The following is a 16,434-nucleotide window of genomic DNA, read 5'->3' as shown; positions in this document are numbered from 1 at the left end:
CAGTCTTTTCTAAAAGTCCAATAAATGATCATCCCATGCATTACACACCGCTTAGCAAAAGAAATGAACACAAGCCCACAAAATAAGAAATAGCATTTTAGAATAGTATTTCCACAATAACAAATATTGGGTAGCAGAAGAGGAGGGGGGGTCAGGGTTTGGGGATGGGAAAAGTCTTTTATCAAAGGAGTAGCAACACCTCATTTTAACCCACCTCAGCACACTCTGCAGGGACCCATCACACATTCAGGACATTGGGAGCTCACCCAAACCACAATTGTTCTCACATTCTTTCTTCACAACACATCCTTAGAAAGATGAACTGCGTTTACAGCTATCCTTAGGTAATTACAACCCACATTTTATATTCCTTCTCCTTTGAAGGTTTCATGAAACAAAAAAAGATATATTATAAAAATATGGGTGATTATTGTGCATAAAGTCTTTGAATAATGCATCAAAGATCCATTAAAATACATGGAAATAACATATTTTAATGGCCCAGCCACAAACTAGTTGGGGATATTGAGCAACAAATGATAGAGCGGGGCCAGTGGCTCTCACAGCCACTCTGGTTGTGGATAGAAAATGAGCAAGGCATGTTTGAAACCATAAGCATATGGGTAGTTCCTTCTCGGTCCGCTTCTCGAGGAAAACCAAACAATTACCTTAGAAGTATAAGCAACTGCAGGAGCTATAAGCCCCCTAAGATTATATTAGCAGACACACGGGCGAGAGCTAATAAACCCAGACCTGAGGTTAAGTGTAGTATGGGGGGAAGGGCCCTGGATTCAAAAGCCAGAGGTTCAGCCTGTAGTCTCTTCTTTGTGACCTTGTACCAGTTATCTGTCACCACAATGATGATGTATAATCCAAAAACACCCGTATCAGCGGCATACAATAATAAACATTGATTTCTGTTTAGGAGCCTCTAGGTTGGCCGAGCAGTTCTACTATCAGAGATGGGCTCCTGTGGGCTTACTCGCGTCTGCAGTCCGCTGCAAGTGGGTCAGGTGCCTCTACCGCCCTTGGCCGAGCTCTCTCGGGCATTCGGGGCTTCAGTGGGGACGACTGCTGATGGAGCTCGGTGCTAGGAAGTCACTCATCTGCCAGCAGGCGAGCCTGGACTTGTCCTGAGGGGGAGACTTGGCACCGGAACACTGGTACTTCGTGTGCATCCTGTTGGCAAGACATGTCAGAAGCCAGCCCGGGGGGAGGGAAATAGACTCCAGCCCTTGAGGGGAGAAGCTGCAAGGTCACATTACAGAGGGGGCAGGTGCAGGGAGGGGAGAATCGGGACCATTTTTATAAATCAGGCTGTTACGGGTCTGGGGAACTTTTTTGACGGCTCTGAGTAACTAGCTCTTACCTTGCCTGTTACCCACAGGTGGTTTTACAGCCCAACAAGGGAATACGAGCGAACATCATTTTAAACTCAAATTCAGTGCAACAGTTCAAGTGAAGTTAACTAAGGGATGGTGTAGGGGGTAAAAACCACAGAATCTTAAACGTTTCTGTGTAGACACCAGCGGTCTAAGCTGGTGCTGGGACACTGCTATTTCTAAAATCAGAAAACACCAAGTAGCTCTGGGGTTCAGAACGGGCCTCACAACAGCCCAGTCCCAGTCACCTCAAACCACGGCCAAGGACAAAGGCCAGATTCACAGTGGCTACCGCCCTACTAGGAATCACAGCAGACTTCAGGATCATCAATCTCCTCCGGGAATAAACTGGTCTTGCCCTTGTATTTTGAAAAAAATATTATCTATATACCAGATTATATTATCACTTGGCTAGGTTTTTGAGATACCGTCCTCTTGGTAGTTCAGAACCTTTCACCTCTGCCATCCTCTTGGCGTTGTGCGTATTTTAATAATATCCCCGGCAATGGTAGTTGGAAGTCAGCACAGGCGTTTTACAAAAAAAGGTCTTCCTCGCCCTAAAAGCCAGCAGATGTTTGTGCTGAACGCCCTCCCGACTAAATGCCTTGCTGCTGCTGGCGAGCAGGCGCTGTCACTAAGAAAGCCCCTTCCACTCACGCTGAGATGCCCAGAAGACACAGTCTTTGTGTCTTCATATTTCTGAGCGTTGTCCAGCCGGAACACCCTCTGTTCAGGTCCCGGGGCTCCCTGTCAGTAACTCCGGGCTGCAGTGTGCTTTTTCACTGCCTCGCGGTTCATAAGGGGAAGAGGTTTCCGGGATGACCAGGACACAGACCTTCCAGCTCTAATATCGACAGGCAAGGCAGATGGCAGGCAGCCTTTTGCGTGCAACACTCTGCTAAATGCTGCTCGAAACATCAAACAACCTTGACTTGGATACCTTAAATTATATCGCTAATTAAAAGATGAGGATCATGTTTCGTTTTCACCTCTGACGTTGCTTGAGAGATCCAGGCAAATTAGACCCCTGGCAGCATGGATCTGGCAAGACTGTGTAGCCTGGGTCTAAGTGAGGCCGGGCGCACCGCAGTGTGCGGGACCGAGGCCCGGGGACTCCAGGTTGCAGGAGTGAGCCTCAGAGCAGCTGTGCTTCCCCCCAGGGTGGGGAGGGGGGAGGCAGAACAGGGGTTATCATTGCTTGACCCTGTGACACAGAGGCCTTCGAGAGCACCAGGTGGCCCCACTCACCCCCCAGCCGGACTGCGATTGAGTTTCCCCAAAGCCGTCTTCATCTTAAAACCTGCTTAAAGGCTAAAGGCAAACAAATCCTTCTTGAAACCTGAGTCCATTTTAAGATGTCTTTACTAAAATCCCCTCTGAACCATTAGCTGTTATGTCATATAATTTCCTTTTCCTGAGAGTAACATTCTTGGTGATTACTGCTGTAAGGAATTGTAAGTCTCACCCCGTAAGAAGCTCTGTTCAGTTTCCCACGGTGATAATGTGGTACTAAGGCGATTTTCTGAATTTCTACCTGAGGTGTTTTTTCATTTCATTCTGACTACTAAATCTTTCCCCTTTTTTTTTTCCTTTGCCTTTCCTGAGTTAGAAATGCTGTATGGTTTGGTTGATTGAGGTCTGCGTTGATCCTTAGCACAAAGGTCAGTTGGGGGCAGAATGACAGAATTTATGATCAGACTTTCTTCAGAATGAAAATATATATCCCCGGATGTTTTAAACCTTATTTTGTAATGGTATCATGGGTTATTGTATTTTTTTATAATCTGTGCACCCAGTGGCCAGACACTTCTTTTCAAGACTTTAGCAGTTCAGTAAATAGAAAATGTTACATATTCCTAGATTCAAATTAAGTTTAATTTAAAATGCCTTTTTAATTTTAAAATATGCTTTTAATGTGTTTTGTTTAATTTGCAGTTTTACTTCCCACTATTTCCTAATCCATATATCTTGAGTTTTAAATTAAAAATGGGTTGATTGGAGGGGGTGGTTGACAAACTACAGATAATTAATTTTAAAACTTAATTATGTGGGATCATAGGGTAACCTGAACGTATTAGATTTCTCCAGGGGAAAAAAAAACCTCCAATGGAAGAAAATTAAAAGGCAATAAATTCCAGCTCAGTAGAAGCCCAAACTGCCGAATAGTTTAAGACAGCTTGAGAACACTGTCAGAGCTACTCAAGGCCAGGCGAGGTCTTCAAGTAAGTGACTTTAGAGGTCCCTTTACAAAGCCGCATCACCTTTAAAATTCTGTATTCCTTTGGGCTTTCAGAAAGTAGAAAAAGGAGGACTATGAATATGTACAGAATACTTACCCTTGGCCTAGCGCTGAACTAATTCCATCCTTCCAACAAAACATGGAATTATTCACCCCATTTTACTGATAAGGAAACTGAGGTTCATAGAGGTTAAGTAATGGGCCCAGAGAAAGAAGTGAGGATTCAGAACCTAAGTCCGACGGACTCCAAGCATCCTGAGCTGACCACAGCAGAACGTGTGCCTTCCAGGCCTGGCGAGGGCCTGGCTCCTTGTCTGCTCAGGGGAAGGTTGCCTTTCCTTACTGGATTTTCAGTAATTCCAGAAGTTACCGATAGGTGGCAGTACATACACGTAACAGTGACGGTGCCTGTATTAAATCGGTAGATTTTCTTTTCCCAGGTTCCCTATCGTTGTCAAAGAATCACTTTACGTGAGTCATCTGAACAATTTATACAAAGCATCCCTGCCCATTGGAATAAAAAAAGATACTAATGTCAACTATCAGACGAGTTGCTCTTTGCATTCCTCCCTGTGACAGTAATAATGCCAGAGCAGTTCACTGTTGGCTTCCTAAACCTGGCTTAGACAAGTCTCCTTAGGATCCCTCGCTGCTGAGGAGCTTCCTTTGCCTTTTCTTCTACCCTGACACACAGAGTGGGACTACCAGGGATGCTTGGAAAATTACTTCTTTGAAAACTCTTCATAGCCAAACAGTATTGAAATGTGTTCAGTTTCAAAAAAAGGTTAGGACAGAAGTTGTATCTGTGGTCCGCCCTCATGTGGAACAGACACACCGCTGGGTGACCGTCTGTGGTCACCTCTCCAGCAGCCTCGCTCGTGGAGCGACAGGATTCACCACAGACATAATGAGCTCTGGAGAAGTCTCCACCTCGGAGGCTATTGTGCTCCAGGCACTCTGCTGGGTTGCAAGGTTGGGCCCTTCTGACTGGGTTCAGGGTTTCCTTAAGTTTCTCTACGGTGCACCTGTGGTGTATTTTTTTAATGACATAAATGAGCTCCCTTGGATGGCTTTTGGCAGCTTACTCAAAGCATAGTTTCCCTTCAGACAGCCCTATTCTGTCTATTTGGGGGAGGGAAAAAAGGAATCTTTCTTCAGAGAGCAGTGGCCCTGGGAGGCCGGCTCTGGTGCACTTCTTTGAATTGTCCCCATGGGACAGGACACTAGATGACAGCAGGCTGAGGAGCCCATTCATCTTTATCAACAGGAATGTAAACTCAGTGACTCCACACGTTTTTATTATGCACCCACCATGTGTTTGGTATTGTGCCGGGGGCTATTATATGTGGCCTTAAATTATCTTTCACGTAACATGAAATTGGTGTGAAAAAAAATAATATGAGCAAAAGTTATCGTTTATCAACTTACGAACTCATTAAGTTACCATCATTGTCCTTTAGTAAAAGTTCTCATTTGTAAGTTGGGAGTGATACTGGTCACCCACTTCTCCACGCGAAGAACACCTAAACCTGCTTTCTGTTACCAAAGCCAGACAGCTGTAACACGTACCCCCAGATAACAAATAGCTGAGCAGGATTGGTGTCCTGTCTGCTTCCACGCAGGCTGCAGAGTGGGATGAACCTGCAGATATGCTTCGTCAACGACAGCGGCAGTGATAAGGACAGCGATGCTGATGACAGTAAGACTGAAACCAGCTTGGACACCCCCTTGTCTCCCATGGTGAGTCCAAAGCCACCAAAGCTCTGTGTGTGTGCTTTCCTGGTCACCTAGCTTCTTTTTTGTTGCTGTTAGTCAGGAAAAAAACATGGCAGAGATTTAAAAAGGAACGTCTCGTGCCATTTCTTGACATAGCGTGCTCCTAAAATTTGGCAATGAAGAATCAAAGCTGTGATACAACAAGGAGACATGAGCTCTGTTAAAGTTAGCAACTGCTTTCACATTAAGCCATGAGAGAAATCACATATGCCCCGGAAAATTATGCTAGATGCCAGTCCTTCTCCATTGGGCTTAGAAATATTAAGTGCAGACCGGCAGTGGGACACATTTTAAAAGGCAGCGGCGGGGATCCGGGTGAGGATGGGAGTGTAGCACGCAGAGACGTTGCTCAGAGAGACCAGCAAGATAATGTGCATGAAACATTCCTTACTCATTCCTTGCACACATACTACAAAGGATGACTTAATGATCCAGGCCGCTAATTGCTGGAATCCTTTACTCTCTGTGAAGTCTTTATCACCTTCCTTACCAAAGACCAACCAGCAGGAAACTGTGTTGGTCCATGAGTGCAGGGCAAGGTCAGAACTCCATTGGACGCCTGAGATCCTGTCCACTCCAGAGAACACACTGCCTTAGCTCTGGGTTGAATATTTTGCTGTGTCTGATCCCTTCAGGAGAGTTTTGAGGCCAAGAATCAAAGGGACCTCTCGAGTTTATTGTCATAAGTAGATTCTTCCTATTATTATGTGACTCTGCTAAAATCAGAGTCTGTTCTTGGCACTGAGGAAAGAAACCATCTGCTTTAATGTTATTTGAGATTTGTACAGACCAAATCAGGTGGCGAGTCGCGTTGTTGGAGGGGACTGTCTCTCAGCCACTCTGGGAGGTCCCAGGGACTGCTGTAGTCCATCTCCAAAGATGGCGCCTGACACAGAAAGCTCAGGGCTGCTCTTTTTTCCTTCACAGAGCAAACAGAGTTCTTCCTATTCTGATAGAGACACTACTGAAGAGGAATCCGAATCCCTGGATGACATGGATTTCCTCACAAGGCAAAAGAAATTGCAAGCCGAAGCCAAAATGGCCCTCGCCATGGCCAAACCAATGGCCAAAATGCAAGTAGAAGTGGAAAAACAGAACAGGAAAAAGTCTCCCGTCGCTGATCTCGTAAGCAGTAGACACTGAAACGCCAGAGAATGTTTTGGTGGCTGCAAATGGTTGACGTGGTCCCAGTTCTTTCCCAGAGTTATGCAAACTTGGGTTTCTACAAGGCAGTTTGTAAAAAGTACTGTCATTGAGAAATATTTAAGTTTGTTTCCTTTTCCTTCCTACTGTATCACTGAAAGATACATAAGAGATTACACGAAAGTAAACTGTTTTTGATTCATATCTACTGTATTTCTTAGAGGTGGTATTAGCTGTCAGGGGAATATTTTAGTGTCATTAAAGCAGTATCAGTTTAGAACCTACTGGTTGTGGTAAATTCACTATTGCCTTGGCTGTCATTCCCACCTTCCAGGGAAGACAGTACAGCATGGTGGATAAGGGCCTGGGCTTTGAAGTCCAGCACTGCCATTAACTTGCTGCGGGGCTCTGGGCAAGTTACTGAAGTCTCGGTTTTGTCATCTATCAAATGGGAATAATAACACCTTTGTGAGAGCACGATTGTGAGAATTCAGTGAACAAAGCATCCAAAGCACACAGCACAGTGCTTGTAACATGGTGCAAACTCATAAAGAGCGGCTATTACTAATTTTATCCATGTCGTTGGTATTCGTGGCGCTCCCTAGTCATTCATTTGTGGACATGATCACTGACTCACGGTTGTCACAGCCTGTGTTCATGACCAGTCGGATAGCTTTTGATCTGAGTAGTGTAGCATTTTGATGCCAGTAGAGCTTTGGACGACGGGGTGCATGGGGCTGGGGGGCGGGGAGCTCGCGCTGGGAAGCTCAGACTGGGAAGGCTGTGGAGCGCAGAACCTGAACGGAAGTGGGTGAGAGTGGGTCTGTCAGGAGAAAAGTGGGTCTTGTGCTCAGTGCCCTGGCTGCTCGGGTCACACCTCCATTTCTTCCCTCTGCATCTTCAGCTACCACACATGCCTCACATAAGCGAATGCCTGATGAAAAGAAGTTTAAAGCCCACCGACCTGCGGGACATGACTCTCGGGCAGCTACAAGTGATAGTCAATGATCTCCATTCCCAGATAGAAAGTAAGTGTGCGGGTGCTTGAAAATGGGGTGTCAAGTGTGAAATATCGTGGGATAGTACTACCTCCTTGATTCACTTCCTTTGTCCATTTCCTTGGGTTCCTCCTGCGTGCTGCAAGAGAAGGAAGAGAATCACAAGGCTCTGTTTTTGGTTTTTTACCGTAAGATGTTCAGAAAGTTCAAGAATTATTCAAGGTTCGCAGAGGTGATAGGTCCTTTTTATTCATCTCAAACCCCCAGCACCTAGCACAGTGGCTGGTGTGTATTTGGCTCACAACATGTGTTTCTAGACTACAATTTGGTAGTTACACTTCATTAATTATGCAATGAAACCCTCAACTTTACTTGTGTATCTATTCATTTTAGCTCATCAGGTCAGATTCAGCTTACTTTGTGGAACTCCAGGTGGGGAAAATATGTATGAGCAGCATGTGACAATTACAGGATGACAAATCATGGGCCTTTTTCTCCCCAGAATAAAGAAGGGCCTCTCAGAGAAGTGTGCCAAGTAGGTGGCAGATGAGTGGCACTCACTTGAGGTGGCTGGTTGTGCAGAAAAGGGCAGTCAGTTGCTCGGCCTGATGAGAGAGAGAACATAGACATGCTCACTTGGGCAGTGTGGTTAGTCCAACGGAACTAACGGAAGCCCTCCAACCTTGGGAACATACGATTCTATAAAACTTACAGGTTAAAAACCACCTAAGAGACACGCCAACCAAATGCATTCACACAAACTAACTATAAAAAAGCACTTAAGAGCCAACCAAGGAATTTGTACACGGACTGAATGTTTTATTAATGATTTATTTATGGGGCACCTGAGTGGCTCACTCTTGATTTCAGCTCAGGTTATGACATCAGGGTCGTGAGATAGAGCCCCACGTCGGGCTCTGTGCATGGAGTCTGCTTGAGATTCTCTCTTTCCCTCTCCCTCTGTCCCTCCCCACCTTCCCCAACTGGCAAGCTCTCTCTGAAAAAAAAAAGATTTATTTATTTGTTTAGGTATGATGGAGGTATTGTGGGTATGTTAACTTTAAAAAAAAAAAAACCCTGTCTTTAAAGATACATACTGAAATATTTATAGATGAAATGATGCAATATCTGAAATTTACTTTAAAATAATCTGGTAGGAGAAGGGGAGATAGATGCGTCAAGATTGGCCATGAGTTGATCATTTTTGAAGCTGGTTGGATGCATGGCCATGGGGATTCATTAAATCAGTCTCTCTGCATTTATTATCAGTTTGAAAATTTCCAGAGTAAAAAGTGAAAAACTTCATATGGGAAAAAAATTTCCATGCACTATGTGGGCCCTCTACTGAGTGCTAGTTTAAAAAGCAACTCCATTGGGATTTTTTTTTTTTAATTTTTTAAAAAGCTACCCTAAGAACATAGTGAAAAAAATAGAATTGGGCATATTCAGAGTTAAGTTAATATGTTCAGTGTTGTTTTAAAATCAAGAGAAAGGGTTTGACATTCTAATTAAGAAACCATAGATTCACAGAGTTGTTGTTTTTTTTAATTCTACTACATTTTAATTTTAGTTGAGAGCAAATTACTAGGACTATAATTCTTTCAAGGACCTAAAGGCTTTCTGATATTTTACCACTGAAACATCTTCCTTTGACTTCTAAATACTAAAATTATCATCTAGCTCCTTTCAGTAGTTGATGAATTTAGACCTCTTCGTATGATTTTTTTCCCTCCCTTTTTTAAATTGGAAACTAGTCTGAACTAAAGGTAGATCAATGCATCGTTTAAAGTCAGGATCTCTAAAAGCATTTCCAAGGAGGACCTAGCTGAATACCTCCTTCCTATCTTTTGTTTCTGGGCCCAGAGCTCTTGCTGCTAAATGAACGCTATGGCCCATGCGTCCATGCGTCCAGACCTAGAAGCTTCGATCTAAGGGTTAAAAATCAGAGAGCCCCTTGCTTGTTCCTGTTTTTCGGGAACAGGAGCTAAATTCACCCAGTGCACTGGTTTCAGGAGGATTAGAAACGTTTCTCTCTCTATGTGTTTGGTTCCCAGCATAAATCCTAAGGAATCTTTTCCTTGGCACTCATCCGGGATTTCAAGGTCTTACGCATCTGGCTTTCACATAACTTGAGATAGGACTTAGATATTACTGAGAACAGCCCGCCCTGGGGCTGTTGCTTCTGCGGGGCCGTAGGAGGCCTTGGAGCATCTCTGAGGCCCCTCCTCTGCTGGTGCCGGATGTCCCTCCAGCTGTCGGGGATGGGAGCATCCTCAAGACGGAAGGTGGAGAACTTAACATGTCCCAGACGTTTTTGTTCACATTTGTGCAAAACAAAACCCTGCTTTTTCTAGCAAGCTATTTCCCTAACAAGTAACGGTTTCATTTCCCACTTTAACATGAATGTCATTGGAAATCCTTCATACTGTGGTCCTTTTCTTCCAACACTTCTGTAATTATGCAAACTCGTCATGTTCTCAAACTGAGGACTTCTCCCGGGCTTGTGAAAGGCTAATAGAAGAATTCCAAGTCTTAGCAAAAGTAGCTTGTATAATGGGTATAGCTGCACATTGTGACTTAGACGCAGTTTTATCTATTTTTTAAATGCTCCCTTTTCTTTGCTCCAGGCTTGAATGAAGAGCTGGTCCAGCTGCTCCTCATCCGAGACGAGCTGCACACAGAGCAAGACGCCATGCTGGTGGACATCGAGGACTTGACCAGGTCAGTGATGCCTCACCCTTTCCGAAAAAGGAAAGAAGCCCAGGGGGCTCTGAAGTTTAAGAATTAAGGCAACAGCAAGCTCTAGAGAACTCCTTCCCCTTACTTCCATGAGTAACTCACCTCATCTCTGCTGGTGTCAGCTGCTGAGATGGAGAGGAAGTGCCTAAAACTCCTTTCCAGATGCATTGCTTAAACACAAACACACACACACGCACACACACACAAATGTGTTGCTTTTTCACAACCGCCCTCCCAGTGCATTCAAATTTCTTACACCCCCACCGAAATCAGGTCAGCAGTTCTGGCCCAGCAGGACTTTTTCCTGAAGGACTGTCCCCCTGGGCAGTCAGCCCTAAGCCATTCCATGCTGGCACACGTCCAGCACACGAGCAGCCGTGCGGTGGGTGCCACCCAGCTCTCGCTCGCACCTGCCATGTCCAGAAGGCAGGGACACTGGCATCTTTCCACCACACCAGTGCCACCAGATTGCTCTCACTGGAGAGGAGACTCCAGGACTTGAGTTTCCAGCTGGGCCTGGCCCCAAGCACCCCTCTATACAGAGGGAAAGAATGTTGCCTCCCCCGCCGCCCCCGCCCCACCGGGATACAGAAAGGAGGTTAAGGCCAGTCAAGATCTTGCATTTCTTAGTAGTTTTCTTTGTAGAAAAGCCTATCCCCGTAAGTATATAAAGTATATGAAATACTGTGAATGTTCGTATGATCTCATATTTACTTTGCTACCTTTTCTGAGACAGTACATACGAAGTCTTTAAACCAAGAGGTAATAATTACTATTAATCCCAGAAATGGGATTTAGAGAGTAGAAGGCTCCCCAAGGAGAGAAAGAACACTGCTTGTCACAGTAACATAAGGAATTAACCACACGATCCAGAACCATCCGAGAGAAGCTTTGAAAACATATGTAGGGAAAATGCACTTAGCACCTACCACAGGACCCCTTCTCAATTGTAATGCTGGGTAAAAAAATATTTTTCTAAATTCAGTGTTACAAAAATAGTTTGGGTAGCAAAATAAATGCTATAGAACTATGTCTAGGCTTTTTCTTTAAAAAAGACCTACGGGCAGTACTCTGTGTTGTATGCTTTGGATATTGTATTGCCGCGCCCCTAACAAAAAACAAAAACAAAGAGCCAGAAGGCCTCAGACCTTCTTAGTATATTCATCTGTATCTAAAATGTCACAATAACACTCACATAACATTATTGCCCCTACCCATGTATTCAGGCGCTGCTCCAGCAACCGTAAGACACGTCCCTTTTTGTTTTGTCTAAGAGATTTGTATATAGATATTAAGATTATGGGAAATCACTAGTGAAATCTAAGACCAAAACCTGCATCTTCTAAAACCAACGTGAGCTCTTTTGTAAACGCTGTGACTTACCTGTGACAGCAGAGAGCTTTCCCCTGCTCCTCAAAGCAGTTCCGGCATTCCTCATCGCCAGGGGGACGCCGAGAGGCCCCTTTCCGCTCTCCGGGTGTTAAGCTAGTCCTTAAGTTTGGTGTGATCATGGGAAACAGGGCAAGCAGAACCGTGGGGTGCAAAGGAGAGGAGTTACTAATTTACAATTGTTAGAGGAACTCTTTAAAGTGGAGAAGGTGGGGAGATGTTTCTATGTCCCTTCCTGGCTACAAGCTGTACCTTTGCTCATGGGGGGGATCTGAGGGTACTTAAACATACCTGAAGGTGGCAAGGTCAGAATTTTGCAGCCAGATCCCAGAAGGCTGAGAGCGACCGGCTGGGAAGTCCCATTCACCTGTCCCCGTCACCTGTCCAGTGGAGAATGAGGCATTCTGCCATTCCAGTGTCAGTGCAGATGAGTGGTTCTCAATTTCAGCCACACATTGGAATCGCCTGGAGAGGTTTTCATTCTTTGCTGTGTCCCCAGAGCCCAGGACAGGGCCCGCCTGGCGCAGGTCCTCGGTAATGACTGTTGCTAAAAAAGGAGTCCTTGTGGGGGGGCTTGAGTCAAACAAATGCTAATAAGGACTTTCATATAAATAGTTGATGAGAACCTTTTAGTTTTATGGACTAAAACCTTTTCCCTCCTTTGTTTAAAACGCTAATGAAATTCGTGCTTGTATGTATGTATGTCTCAAAATAACACCCAGCTTTCAGTATTTTCTGAAACTATTTCCTGTCCTGTCCTTCTCGCTCAGAAAAACCCCTCGTTAATGTGTGCGTGCACACGCGTGTGCACTCACATGGATACATATTTTTAAACTGCTATAGAAACTATAATTTAATTAGCTACAGTGGAATCTGAGCTCAGTGGGCATCAAAATATTTCTTGAGCTGAATTTAAGTGAGTCCCATAAGCTACTTGATGAAAGTGATCAAGGCTGTTCTATACACATAAACAGGGCCGTGACAGGGTCTGCTGAAGGGCATATTTTTTTAGGAATAAAGGGCTAATCTCTTTTTCTCAAGTTCCTTTATTGTTAAATGAATATCACCAATTATTTGTGGGCTGTTGAATGTGGCAAGGACGCTGTTGTCACTTCCCTATTTCTGAAAGTATTTGTGGTTTGTCTCCCCTATTCCATAGATAGGAGACATTCTGCACAAAACCAGTGAGTTCAACTTGACGTCATTGACTACCCAAATCTAGGCAGCACACAAAAACTGCCCCTGAGCCTTTGATTACAGCTGGAAACCACAGCCTTAGATGCTTTCTCTTGCCAAATTTATAAATTCCTAAAACTGTCCTTCAAAACATTTGTCTTTTGCAGACGTCAAACCCTTCCACTCTCTGGGAAAACGTTTAATTAGCGCACTTATTCAGGTGCTGTCATCAGCTTGGCCGTTCCTCCCCCTCTGTGGCTAGGTTGGCTGGATGTGGGGCTCATGGGCCGTAATAGGGCTCAATGACTAAGAAGACTCCTCCCATTCTACCACTTACTCTCACTGCCAAGATCATGCCCTTGGGACGAATGCGGGGGGTGGGGGAAGTATGCAAACATGGAAAATCTTGGCATCTCCAGAGACCCACAGTTTGTTAGGAAGACTAGGTTTTGTAAGAGGGGAACTGGATTACTGGCTTTAATTTCTGTCAAGAGCCTTTTGAATGCTTATGTTTGTGTCTGTGTGCATGTTTAGATAAAGCAGTCATGCGGTCCCCTTCTGTCACAACACCTTGTTTAGACTTTTTGCTTAGCACTTACATTCTATCTGCTATCTCCTTCTTTGCTATCTGTTCCCTTTTTGCCCCTCTCCCCTGGAATATATGTGCCACGAAACCAAAGAACTGAGTGTCTGCTTACCGCCAAATTCACAGCACCAGGAGCAGTACTTGGCACATGGAAACACATGAAACATTTGTTGGCTGTATTTTCCCAGATACTTCTCTCTCTTTTTTTTAAGCACCGTGCTTTTTCTTCTCAAAAGTAGTGACATCTACCATTCTCAGGTTAATCTAGTGGCTTATTCAATAAACGGAATCGTACATAAAATATACCAATTAAAGAGGGCAAAGCCATTTGGATTAAGTGCTGTTACTTAATTCTCTGGGTTTCACTGTGAGTAACTCTGAGCCTCAGTTTGGGGGATTGTTGTAGCTGTGGATTAGAAAGCAGTTTGAATCTTCCCCCTTGGCACTAAATGATCGTATGATTCATTTTACAGACATGCGGAAAGTCAGCAGAAACACATGGCAGAGAAAATGCCTGCCAAGTAAAAGAAGCCATCCGACCAAGAGGACAAGCTAGAATTTCTTTTGCTTCCGTGGTTGTAAAAATGCTGTTTCTAAAGGTGGCGCAGAAACAAACGAATATCAGTGTTAGCCATTGATAATGTCTGAAGCTTAACGTCCAGTGACTGGCCTTTGCTTCTTAATTTATTTTAATTTTTTTACTGTGCCACTAAATATCAGGCATTTTCATAAAATATTGTTACAAAAAATGTACAGTACTGACACCATCATAAGTCGTGGTTCTCAAAGAGGGTAGTTTTGACTTTATTTTTATTTGTTTAGAGATTTTAAGTTGGAGCAGTATTTTACCACTGACTACTTTCATTCTTCACTGTAGTTTTAAAGAAGAACTGTAAATGACGGTGCTATCTATACAAGTCAGAAAATACATGCCTGCCTCGTAGTGAAGTTGTAGCTCTCCGTAATACGTACATTTTAATCAGTTTTCAACATTTTGTGAATGTTGACTACCTGAAGTTCATTTTTAGATGTGCTATTAACATTCTGTTGGATTCAGAGGGTTCCTTGAAAGTTTTATGTATAAATATGTAAAATAAAAATTACAACTTTGTTTCATAGGATATGTCTTTTTGCTCACTAGCAAGCCTGATACTGCCTATATTTCTCACCTCTTCGCACTTCCTCAACTGAACTCCCCGCCGTGAAGCTTTTGTCAGTGAAAAAGATAAAGTACTCCAGAGGAAAGCAATGTGGAGAATTGACAGGAAGACTGTGAAGGGTGTGGAGTGTGTGTGTGTGTAAGAGAGAGTGTATGTGAGAGTGTGTGTGAGTGTGTGTGTGTGTGTGTGTGTGTGTGAGATCCAAAGAGGACAACCTCAGCAACATCACTTCTGTCAGTGCTCAGTTATCAATCTGGAATGTTAGCGCTTTACCATTTACAAGCCCCTGGTCTTGTTAGAGCCTGTTACCACATCAGAACTCCATTTACCAAATTTGCCACATGAACAAATGATGCTGCGTTTACTCTTTTCCCGAGGCCAGTTGTTGCCATGTTTCAGATTTTAACCACTTCTATTTGGTCTCATGAAGAAACATGCCAAGTCTAAAGTAGATTACAGATTTTCCCCAGTAAGTAGAGTTTCAAAATGGAATAATTAGCTAATGTCCATGCAGGTATTAGAGAATCATAAACTAAAGCAGAGATGTGTAATCAACATTCCAGAACCACCCACAGACCACCTGGTTTCATTATTTGGTCCATGATGTAATCTGAAGATAGTTTATTTTATTTTTGTTTTATTTTTAGTTTCAGGTGTAGAATTTAGTGATTCATCACTTACATAACATGAAGATAGAAGTTTAGACAACTGTCTACCTGCCCCTTTCTTAAAAATACCCAGATAGATATTTTAAGTAAGAGTAATTAAGAGTTGCCAAACTTCAGTCTTCTATTTAATAAAATAGGTAACCTAAAGTTGTAACACTAATCATTTTTTATGGGCCTTATTCAAGTTATTTTTGTTTGGGATGGAAAAATACTATAGCCCATAAATATATTTTGGCGTTTGTGAGTTGGCTATTGAGCAGGATAGGCTGCTCACCAGTGAGTGAAGGGTGGGGCCCAAAGAGGGGTCCTCTCGGAGGTTCGGAGTCCCGCACCAGCTGTCAGTCATCGCCCGGAGTGACCTCAGCCCTGAGAACAGGCCCAGCTGCCGGACCTTTGCTGGGGCAGCTGGGTGAGAATATTGGTCAGTAAACCAGTGGCTCTCACCTTCAGCAGCTCAGTGGAAGCACCTGGAAACTGTAGAAACACTGGCCCCACAGATACTGATTTAACTGGTCCGGGGTGTGGCCTGAACTCGATACTCATACTGAGAACCACTGCCTTAGACATTCTTCTTTTTTAGCTTTTCTTTAACTATTTTTGAAATATCTACAATTTTGTCTAATTAAAACACGTTCCTGCTAATTTGAAACTTCTGGAGAGAGTTGACCCAGGAAGCGTGCCACAAGAACGCCTGAGCCCACAGAAGCACAGTAGCGTGACCTAAGCCTCCTGGGTCGTCCACAGCCTCGAGTCTCGACACTAATGCTCAGCCCACCAAGAGAAACTATCCTAGTTTTTTAAATCCTTGCCAGAATTGCCAATTCCAACAAAAACTTAGAAATGAGTTTTTTTCTTTGTCTTCCACAATGCTATCTCTGGCTGGAAATGTGTTCTGAAGAAACCCACGGCCTCTCAGTTCTTCAGTTGTTGGAAGCGCATTATCATAACCAGAGAGCTCCTAACTGGAGAAGGAAGAGAGTGAGCTGACACACACAAGGGCCCCCGAAAACACCTCTGGGGGCAAAGCGGTTCTCTGCAAAAGTAGAGCGGTTCTGCCCACTACCCTGAGACCCTCAAGAAGATTATAGCCAGTGTACTTCTCTGCCCCCATATGGCTGTCACCAAGTGACTCACCTCCAAGGGGATTCTTTCAAGATTGGGTCTTTCCAGTCCTTTTG

At 44.0% G+C, this 16,434-nt stretch overlaps 1 protein-coding gene across 7 annotated transcripts in view; it reads left to right on the top strand.

The window, feature by feature from the left end:
- Positions 1 to 14,544, top strand: part of LOC110591698 (schwannomin-interacting protein 1) — a 118,878-nt gene extending 104,334 nt beyond the window's left edge. For 4 of the 7 annotated variants that reach the window (XM_021702629.2, XM_044915015.1, XM_044915014.1 and 1 more), the window contains exons 3-7: positions 5,244 to 5,361; positions 6,325 to 6,522; positions 7,445 to 7,568; positions 10,166 to 10,259; positions 13,902 to 14,544. In XM_021702629.2, coding sequence (XP_021558304.2) covers positions 5,244 to 5,361; positions 6,325 to 6,522; positions 7,445 to 7,568; positions 10,166 to 10,259; positions 13,902 to 13,953 — 586 coding nt within the window. In that variant the 3' untranslated portion in view covers positions 13,954 to 14,544. The remainder of the gene's footprint in view (positions 1 to 5,243; positions 5,362 to 6,324; positions 6,523 to 7,444; positions 7,569 to 10,165; positions 10,260 to 13,901) is intronic. The other 3 variants (XM_044915005.1, XM_044915018.1, XM_044915012.1) reach the window with 2 other exon arrangements.
- Positions 14,545 to 16,434: the final 1,890 nt, after the last annotated feature.

Source organism: Neomonachus schauinslandi, chromosome 1 (genome assembly GCF_002201575.2).
Source record: "Neomonachus schauinslandi chromosome 1, ASM220157v2, whole genome shotgun sequence".
Classification (NCBI taxonomy): domain Eukaryota; kingdom Metazoa; phylum Chordata; class Mammalia; order Carnivora; family Phocidae; genus Neomonachus; species Neomonachus schauinslandi.
The sequence above is the reverse complement of the archived record's forward strand: the minus strand, read 5'-3'. Positions and strand labels throughout refer to the sequence as shown.